This window comes from Marmota marmota, unplaced genomic scaffold (genome assembly GCF_001458135.2).
Source record: "Marmota marmota marmota unplaced genomic scaffold, marMar, whole genome shotgun sequence".
NCBI classification, from domain to species: Eukaryota; Metazoa; Chordata; class Mammalia; order Rodentia; family Sciuridae; genus Marmota; species Marmota marmota.
In genome coordinates this window covers 9379567-9390466 of record NW_026000164.1, presented here as the reverse complement: position 1 = coordinate 9390466, position 10900 = coordinate 9379567, and the positions used below count along the sequence as shown (strand labels likewise).

At 45.8% G+C, this 10900-nt stretch overlaps 1 gene segment (V, D, J or C); it reads left to right on the top strand.

Moving 5' to 3' along the window:
- The first annotated feature begins 9377 nt into the window (after positions 1 to 9377).
- Positions 9378 to 10269, top strand: LOC125611617. The segment is given in 2 exon segments: positions 9378 to 9536; positions 9634 to 10269. Coding segments are annotated over 2 exon segments (552 nt in total).
- Positions 10270 to 10900: the final 631 nt, after the last annotated feature.

The window sequence follows — 10900 nt, the reverse complement described above, 5'->3', positions numbered from 1 at the left end:
CCCACTGGCCACCAGGGGCACTGTGGTTCTTATATGGCTGGGTGATTTCCTACAGGAACTGAGAGAAATGTCTTGAAGTTCAGGGTTAATGAAAGGCTCAGGGCTGATCCCTGAACTTTCAACCCTATGTGTGCATAGGGAGAAACACTGGAAAAAAAGTTTGGAACTGAAGATGCTATTCTTGTGCAAATTGGTTGAAACCTATAGTGAGCATCAGGTCTAGGTATGGTTGGGATTCTTCAGACAGTCAGGAACATAGCACTCCCAAAATAAGGTCAGGTCAAAATAGGGTGTGTTTTTTGGTTTTTGCTTTTGTTTTCCACAGAGAAGCACACATGTGAAAAAGAGGAGGAGCACATGATTCCCATCCACTTCCACCCACCTACCCGTGTCTCATGAACCCACAGATGTTTGCTTAGGGGCCAGTGCTGTAGATAAGGACCTTGTCCTGAACCACTCCAAATAGTCATGGAGACAGAGGAAAGCACACATCTCTGTGATAGTGCAATCCAATTCCCTTCCTGCAGCAGGACAGTCCTTGATGAAAAGGAGGATCTTGTTCAGCAAGCACATGAAGACCACTGAGGCAGCTGTGAGCTGGCTACTGAAGGAGGTATGGAATGGTACCTCCATGGCCCTCAGTCCACGCTTCATGGGCACCTCCAGGCCTGCATAGGACAGGAGAGAGAGGGAGCTGGTGGGAGATCTGTGTGCTTTGGTGCAGGAAAAGCAACACAGAGACTGTAAACCAGGCTGGGTCCTTCCTACTCTATGATGGGATTTCAAGCCAGGCTCCCCAAGGGGATGGAGCAGCTGTTCGGAGTCAGAGGGGCCCTCACCTTCTAAAGCCCACATGTATAATCACCAGAAAAAAATTTCTAGGACCTGGGATGTCCACAGTCATATTATTTCCCTACGAAGGATCATAGCACCAAGGAAAGAGATGCCCCAGTCACGGGCTGAACTTCTTATTTTCTCACAGTTCCTGTTTCATGACTCCTTATATCCTGGAGCTCAGCCCTAGGTGAAGGTAGAGATTCCCCATCCTGGAATACTGGGTCCTGATTCAAAGTGATATCCCTGGGGTAGGGGTACCATCTTCTCTCTGAGCCCTGGATCCAGCTTCTGCCTTCTTCATGCCAGGGTCCCTGGATGCTGCAGAGCTTCAAGACACCTGGTCAGGGAGATAGGACAAGAGTGAACAGAATTGATACACACACACACACACACACACACACAGTGACACGAATAAACCCTAAGAAGAAATGAGTGCACACAGCTGATTCCCAGCCAGTAGGACTACTCCATTGTCTAACATCCAAGCCACAGAGTACTGGTCTCTCTCAGGGTCCATGTTCTCCAGTTTGGGGAATTGAGGTGTATTTCTGCACCAACACCAAGAACATGGAGCTAGTGTTTTCTGTCTTCTCTAGGAACAGAAATCATTTTACTATCCACACCCTAACCACCAGGCCATTTCCTAGATTTTCATCTGCTCACCAGAACCTTAATTTGTTGGTATCAGTGGATTTTTCTTTCACATCAGATGTTAATGTTGAAAACCTGTCATAAGAGTGAGAAGATCATAAATAACTACAGGGGAATTTATTGAGATGCCTTAAAGAAAAGTAAAGGGCTCATTTATCTCTGTTCAGTCCACACCAGTGCCTGAAGGACTAACCAATTTTGAGATTGCACTGTGGTGTGGGAGGGGGAGGACCGTGCAGCACAAGAGTAGCAGTCTCTAGCTTGCACCAGGAGTGTGTGCTGCAGAGTCCATCTCCTCCCAGGGATCTGCTTTGACATCCTCATACTGACTACTTCTTGATTCTGGAGAAGTTTGGGGCAAAGCCCTCACTAAACAATAAATTTGGTTGATTTTGTGTGTCTAGAAGTTAGGGCTTGTCAGTGAGAGAAATAATGAAGCTCTTCAGATTTAAAAAGAAAATTGTTGAGTCCCAGAATTGGGGTGCTGAAGGCACATCCAGGTAGATTTATCTAGCAACAGTTTGATATGTGACACATGAGGGAGGGTGGAGTTATCTGGGAGGCTGCATAGGAGGGGTAACATGAGAGGTTACAACTGCCGGAGGTGCAGTCAATCTGCGGAGGGTCATTATTCACATTCGGAAGGAAGTGCTCTGAGCAGTGACAGGGACAGTGATGTCACTGCCAGGCCAACCCCTACCCTGGGAAGGCAAGAGGTCCCAGAATGCTCAGCTCCACTGTTCTTGTTCACAAGGGCCTCCTCTGGGTAAAGCCTCTCCTGCACACCCTGCCATGGTTACCAAGATCCTTAGCTGTGTGCTTCTGCATGTCCTGAGATTCGGTGAGTCCCCAGATAAGGAATCTGAGCTTTTGAACATAGCTAGTTATGAATGCCATCATGTTCCTCACACTGTACCCAACTTCTGTCTCTTTTTAGAACTTACAGATGTTGGAGTCACCTAGACACCCAGGCACGAGGTGGCACAGAAAGGACAAACAGTGACTCTGAGATGTCAGGCTATTTTGAGCCACACTGCCCTTTTCTGGTACAGACAGACTGTGGAGCAGGGGCTGGAGTTACTCATTTACTTTAGAAACCAGGCTCCCATAGATGATACAGGGATGCCCAAGGATCGGTTCTCAGCTGCCATGCCCAATGCCTCCTCCTCTGCCTTGAAGATCCAGCCCACGGAACCCAGGGACTCAGCTGTGTACCTCTGTGCCAGCAGCTTAGCCACAGCGCTGCAGACTCACAGTGTGCAGGTGCAGAAACCCTGCTGCTTCCCTGCTCTGTCTCCCACACTCTCAGCAGTTGTCCTAGGCTGCTGTCCTATCTTGGGAAGGACAAGGGTCTGGTGTACTACTGCAGCTAGGCACAGCAAGAACAGATGACAACAAAACATCACATCCAGAAGATTGTGTAGAAAGACTTAGGGTGGGGGTGGGGTGCTGGCTCCTGATGCCTCACAGCTGTCTCACAACAGGAAGGCCAGTATCACACGTGGGGCTCTTGGTGATTGTGTAAGCTGAAAATTGTGCATCCAGGGCACAATAATTATCTTCCCTTTTTGCTTTTCAGTTCATCTTCTGCACTATTTCTTTTCTCTTCCATGTAAAAACTCCCAGCTTCCTTGATGGCTCCCAACATCTAGGCGATACTTTGATTTCTCAGTTTTTTCACTTCTAGTAATCATTTCCTCTGACCCATCTCAGATATTCACTTCCATTCTTATATTTTAGACTCGGAATTACAAATAACTTCAACTATCCACAAAATAGCTCTGCCCAACCTCCTATCGCCTTCCTCAATCTTCTCTTTCTGCTTCTGATGCTTCCTGGGCAGCAATTCCACACCCTATTAGGACCATTAGTGGTCATCTCCTGCCAACAGCACTGTGACACCTCCTGGTGTACTGAATTCCCTCCTTATCCTACTTAGAGTCCATGGTTTAAGAAAGTGATGAAATTCTTGCAAATATCATCAGATCAAATTCCTTTCTGTTTCTTTGACTGGAAAAGAATGGTGCTTCTACAATGGCCCTTCACATGGCACAAGGAATTCAGTAGTTCCTTTATCTTTGCCAAGCAGTGTTACAACTATAGTGGATATCTGAGGTCTATATGACCATATGGACACAGAGAGTTATGTTTTTACTTAAGAAACTGGCAATTCTTGTTTGACTTTATTGGTTCCATCCATCAATTATTGTCAAACTGCTTTGTGTGTATGTGTGTGTGGTACTGGGGGTTGAACCCAGGGCCTTTGCATGCTAGGCAAGCCCTCTACCACTGAGCTGCATCTCCAATCCCATCGTCAAACTCCTGAAAATAATAAGACCATTAAAATTTAAGCACAGAGAATGTACAATCTTACACTGTTTAGCATATTCTGGGTGGAAGCAGCCAGAAGAGAGGGAGGAGTGAATCCACTTGTCACTTGTTGTAGTCATCTCATATTAAATTTCAAAACTCTGATTCTTTGGTCCAAATGTAGGCTTTATTGATTTCTGAGATATCTTCCTTATGCTCTGAATAAGAAAAGAAGCCTTCTCCAGATTCTTCCAAAATACAGGGCTGGCTCATTAATTTCTGTCCTTTTAAGTTTTCACTATGAGTGTTTATCAACGGCACTCAACTGAGATTTGGGATAGAATAATTCCATTTTGAAGGAGGGTTTCTTCAACTGTATTTGAATTTTGAAAACTGATAACTTTGGGAAGCAACTGCTCCTAGTGCTTACAAAGGTCCCCCAAGAGATACAACACACACGATCTCTGGTTGAGAACAGTTAAAACATGTTTTTCTTTGAAAAATCTGGGATTTTGATATCACCCCACCAATCATTTCCTCTGAGAAGCTAGTCAAGAGTCCTTTCTTGGTCCCTGTCCCGGGGTTATCATCCCAGGGGCTGAGTTTTTTGGCAGTGCCTCTGCCACATAGCTTACCTCTTGCCGTGGGACTGGACCACATGCTCGTCCACTTCACAGGCTGAGAGGCAGAGGGAGTCCTGGTCACTGGTGTCTTCCTGGGGTGCAGGCTCCTTCTCTTTTCCTGTGGCAGTTGCTTCTAAGGCTGAGGCGCCTCAAAGAGGATCAAATCACTATTCCAGCAGTCCTTCAGGGGCTCTTTTCTTCCTGATGGCGTAAGCCTGACCTTGGGGGACCCCATGCCTGGCTTGTTCATACGAGGGGCACCAGGATCCTCAGAAGGGGTCTGTTGAGAAACAGATCTTAGATGAGAAGGTCAGGGATCAAACTCTCCCCTCCCATGTGGTCTCTGTTACTAAGACCCTTACCACCATACTGCCTTGGCTTCACTGCAGGACAAAGTCTTAGCACTTTTGACCTTGGAGCCACAAGGAGGAGCTGTGACTCTGTAGAGATCTAGCAAACTCTGAGCAAGTCCTGAGAGAATGCTCTGGATGGGAGAGAGAGAGTTAAGAGGAAGTTTGGGTTCATACATCTGGGAAAGTGTGGTCTGCAGGAGCTGAGTGTCAGTGCTGTGGTGTGGGCTGTTATACACCCAGCTGTGCCCTTTACAGTGAAGGGCAGGTGTTGCTGTCCCAGATAACAGCCTGGACTCTCAGATTGTTGCATGTGAGCCTCCTGGGATTAGAAGGAGGGAAATTTGAACTGAGGAGGTTTGGAGACTCAGGAAGGTGCAGACTGGGGACCTGTGCCAGATGGAAATAAGAGAGGTTCTGGGGGTGCAGCTCAGCTCACTCCATCCTGTCCAACCAAGCCCTGTGGTGATGCAGCTTTCAGATCAGGTGATGATCCTGAAAGCCCAGGGGTCCTTAGGGAGTCTGCAGAGATAGCAATAAATGGGGGAACTCCAGTGCTCAGGCCAAATGAGACCTATAGCCACCTTCCCCTTATTCCTGAATATCAGAAAACTGAACTAGAAAGGTTTTTACTCTTCCTCTTCTACTGGGTGGTTCTCTGTGAACATGGGGCAGGCTGTTTAACAATGCAGGTAATTCCTATTCTGGATGAGAACTGTTTCCATCAAAATAGCAGCAATCCTTTCCTGATTCTACCTCCCACATCTGTCTCCACCTCAAAGAACCCATGGAATCTAGAATTGTCCAGCTGAAAAATTGCCTGATAATACCAAGTCACCCAGAGACACAAAGACGTGGTGCTGAACTGTATCCAGTGCACAGATGAGAGTTGAGATTTTTCATTTTGTCTTCTCTCAAGGTTGTCGCTTCAACTGTTTGTTTTATTTTAAGATATTTGGAATTTCTTGCATTTCTTCCAACTCTCAGAAGGCAAAAAAAAAAAAATTTTACATTTTCTGAGGGCTCTAATGCTCTTGCAAGAGAAGGCAGCTTCTGAATCTCTCTGCTACCAGGTTGATTTTGCCACATGCTCTAAGTGAAAGTCCAGGAAAATGGTTGAACAGAAAACTGACACAACTTGGGAAGTCTGGTCTTGAAGTTCACCCTGGAATGAACAAAGGAATCCACTGAAGAAGGCTCATGTCTCTGTATTGCCTTATAAGTTTATTAGCTTTTTAATTATGAGCCATTTTCAAAATCTGCTGAAAGTTATAAACATCAGATAACGCAGGAACACTAACTTCTCTTTCTTTCCTTTTTTTTTTTTCCCCACCCTGGTGCTGGGGATTGAACTCAGGGTTTTTTCCCATGAGCTGCCTCTCCAACCAGCCCTCTATATTTCATCTTTTGTGCTTAGATAGTGTCTCACTGAGTTGCTGAGCCTGGCCCCAAACTTGCAATCCTACCCCCCTCAGTCTCCAAAGTCACAGGGATCACAATGTGTGCCATGCTACTCAGATGGAAGATACATTTCTAAGCTCAAAATTAAATACTAAAAGCAAATAACTTTAACTCAAGGCAGGAAATTCAAAGTACCCCTGGACTTTTCTCACTCCTACTTTTACGAATCACTTAGACCCCTTTCTCAGTAGTGAAAATAAGTGTTTAAAGTCGTTTTTAAAGTTAATGAGCAATGACTATGCATCATATTCTTGTATTGATTTTTAAATATTGCTTTCAAAGGACTGTAGATTAAATCCTATATAATCCATATAAGAGTAAAAATATTAAATGTAAAGGTTTTACATGGATAGATAAATGTTCAGTAGGTAAATTGGATCATCATTTGAACTAATGACTTATAAAGATGAAGTACAAACCTGTGACAGGATGCCCTTCTGGATTGGATCTGAATTGCATTTGGAAAGCTGGTAGCTGCTGAGCCCCCCGCAGACAGAAGATTGCACTAGTTGACATTCATATTTTGACAGGAAGAAAAGGGATTGCTTTCTGGGTCAGAGATACCAGAACTGAGCCACCATCTGGGCAGAAAGGACAGGATGCCTGTTCTTGGGCTCCTTGTACAAGAAGCTCACTTTGAGCCCCAGTGAAGAGTGACACAGAACTGACACAGAACTGTGACACAGAACTGTGAATCTGGTGACACAGAACTCCTGGTGCCAAGGAGTTCTGTGTCACTTGATGTGATTGGCAGGAGAGATTCTCCCTCAACCCTTTTGTGCCAGGGCACAGCATTCCCCTGTGTTCCTAGAGAGTTGGGGGAAGGAATGAGCTGTGCCAGGCATAGCTGTGGTCTCCTGGAAATCACTGAGAGCAGAGGCAGTCATGCTGGGTGTGTTTCTAGAATGAAAGATTTTGTTTACAGAACACACCAATGCACATGCCTGGCCCACTGAGACCCCAGCTTCAGCACAGATGTAAGAAAAGGTTTAAACATTGAACAGAAAAATCATAACCAATGTCCAGAATTTGTATCTGGGAGTCATTCCATTCAGTTATGGGTGCTCCAGCTCCTCTCCAGCATCTTCTCATTCCCAGCGGCTTCACAGCTCCCCATCTTTTCTGTGGACTAAGCACCTACCACACAAAAAGCCTTTCAAGACTCTTCCCTCCTTTCTCTTCACTGAAGCCTGGCTCTTGGGGATCCCAGCACCTGCCCTGGATCCTTGTGCAGAGGTTTCTGCTTCTATAGTCCAGCCACCCCTGTTAGTAAAGAAGGTGCCAAATCATTCATATAATTATTTCCCTTTTCCCCTTGGGCACTTCTTGATAATAATAACCATCTTCTTTTCTAATCTCTTGCAAAAAAAAAAACTAGTAAAAACTAGTTTGAGCTCATGTACAGAATGCTTCTTAATATGTGTTTCATTGAAGCGTCTTTTCTGGGGATGGTCCATCTGATTTACTCTAGGTCACTTGTAGGAAATGGCAGGAAAAGTAAATGTTGATATCTCTTCATTAGGAATGATCTCGTCTTCATGTGCTCATAATCACAACTGTATGCAGCCTCTTTCATTTCACTTTCTTCCCTCCTCCTTTCCTCTCTCCCTAATTCCTCTTTGGAAAGGCTTCACCCATAAGCTGTATGGTGCTTGAGGTGGGTGCAAGCACCCTGGTCAATATGTCCTATACCTAGGTGTGCCCTGGTTAAGCTCATAGTACTTCAAGAGCTGAACAGAATGCTCAATATCATTGATTCATCCCATCATATTATACATGAGAAAGTGTTGTGCCTCCTAAGGAATTTAAATGGAAACAGGGCTTATTATCCTGCACATTGATTCATATCCTTATTCCACAGATAATCTGTTCACTACTTTGTGCTCTGGTCAGAATATATACACGATGAAAGACAGAACGCCATTCTCCTTCCATGACATCAACAGGCACAGCATATCTGGTGCTCAGGAATCATGCTGGTCATTCCTGTTACAGCTGTGTTCCTGATGTGAGTTCTGTGCTCAGTAAAACATAATAGAACACAATGGGTTTGCAGGGGGCTCCCCAGCAGTTGGAAGCATGGTGAAATTCCAATGTGTGGATCCCTGCGAGTCACAAGCCTGTCTGGCACCAGGAGTTGGTCCTGGTGGATGCTGACCTGGGTCTACTGACAGAGGACACCACCATGTGAACACTGTGCTTCATTCATCAATAGGAGGCGCTATTGCCCCACCAAGCTCTGAGACTGGGGTGGAAGGCAGGCAGCCTGGGAGAGGAGGGGACAATTGGAAGGAATAAGGGAAGGTGGCTCTTAACCAGCAAGATTTGGCACTGTCTGAAGACATTTTTGGTTCTCATGAGCAGGAAATGGAATGCTACTCCAGTCAGTGGGGCAGAGGCCAATGATGCTGCTGAACACCCTACAGTGCACACAACACCTCTCATGGTTCAGTAACAAATTGTAAATTATGTATCCCAAAAGAGGGCCATGTGTTGACAGCTCAAGGACAGGGAAATAAATCATTCAACATGGATTTCCCCAACTTACAGGCTGTCAATGACCTCTATAAAATTTTTACTCCCAATACACAGTGACTTCTTAATCTCTAGCCACCTTCTCAAGCAGAGAAGCATACAGCTCTCCCTCTCTAAAGAGAACTTTCCAGGCAGCAGGGTTGCAGCTCAGTCCTCTCAAGTCACATCAACAGAGACAGTCATCACATTCACACAACTTAAATGGCTGCAGCTGGTGTTTGGGTGAGAACTCAGGGCAATCTCCTGCCCACGCCTAAAGTGGTCCAGGGGTCACTGAGCCTAAGCAGACATTGAAGGGAGCCATGATGTGAGTGGGGTCCTCCAGCATTACTGGAAAGGCAAAGGAAGGGTCCAGAGCAGGAAAACCAGCCTCATTCTGACACTGTCCTGAAAAGGAGGGGAAGGGCAGAGGTGGCTCCTCCTGGGGCTCTGAGGGAGGGAGGGAGCTGCTGGTGCAGGAATGGCTGTCAGACCAGCCTGGAGGTAGCAGGCCCAGCCCGCTCACACCTCCTCCAGAAGTTCCATACTCAGCTGGGACAGGAGCAAGCTCAAGACAGGAAGAGGAGGAGACTGAGTTCATGGAGATCTTAAGAACAGGGTAAGTGTCACTGCTCTGACGTCACCAGCAAGGCCCCTGGCAGAGCTGTGGAGGCTGCAGCTGCTCTAACTCTGCAGATTGGAATCCTGAGCTGGGGCCTGGCCTGACCTGGCTGATTTACCATGGGCTCCAGGCTGCTCTGCTGTGTGGCCCTCTGTCTCCTGGGATCAGGTGAGTCCTGGGACCATGGGACATGGTACTGTTGACCTTGCCTAGATTCAGGACTAGCTCCTGGGATTTTCCTGAATTCTGCTTCTTTCTTTCACAGGCCCCTTGGACTCCGATGTTTCCCAGACTCCAAAATATCTCCTCACACAGACAGGAAAGAAGCAGTTCCTTAAATGTGAGCAAAATCTGGGTCACAATGCTATGTACTGGTATAAGCAGGACTCCAAGCAATCACTGAAGATGATGTTTAGCTACTATAATAAGGAAATGACTTTCAATGAAACGGTTCCAAGTCGCTTCTCACCTGAATCTCCAGACAAAGCTCATTTAAACCTTCATGTCAAGTCCCTGGAGCCAGAGGATTCTGCCTTGTATCTCTGTGCCAGCAGCCGAGACACAGCCCTGCAGAGTCACCAGCTGCCCATGCACAAACCTGCCAGGCAGCCAGGAAGCTGTGGTGACAATGAGTTCCCTGTGCCTGAGGCTCAGCTCTCCATTCCTGTGGGCCCCATGGAGTGTCAGTGTGCAGCAGCCTCCAGGGCGCCTGGTGGGCAGCTGAGTTCTCCACACACAGAGCTCTGCAGAATCCCTCTGGTCAGCTGAGCAGGGACTCCACTATCGTCACTCGCCTAACCAAATCCACCAAAGATGGAGGACTGAACACCTTAAGTGATAGAGCAGCTGTTCATTGTCCTTATCTGCTGTACATATGGCCAAAACTTGCTCATTATGTTATCAATGAAGACACAGTTGTTAAAAATGTTTGATAAGTACAAACCTGAAGAGAGGCCAGGGTGAATCTTCCCATGATCAAAATGAATTCCTAATTTCAATGAGTTAATTTAGCAAAACAAATATTTATAATATATATACATATATACAAAATATAAGTATGTGTATACAATGTATAAATGTATACATATAATGATATATAAATATATTATAATTTGTAAATTAAATATCATGTAGGTATATATGTATGTGTATACACACACACACACACACACACATACTTTTTTGGATACACATGTCCATGCTTGGCTCAGGTGAAGCAGAAATCAAGGGTGGCAGAAAAGTAAATCCAACTTCTTCTGCTTTGGAGACTTCAGCCCTTCAGGAAGATGTGTAGTAAGATCCTATCCGTATCCCAATTGACTTTGAACCTTCCTCACAAGCAGGAAGCATCCCAATGATGAACCATGCTGGGAGCTTGGGAAGGACTTGGGCACAAATCTCTAGGCAAATCTCTACTGTTGGTCCCACCTGACAGAGAAGGCATGATCAGATTTGCATTTGGGTGAAGAACATGGGCAGAAGTGTGGTATAGAAGGCTGATAGATTTTAGAGGAAATGAACAACTAGGAATC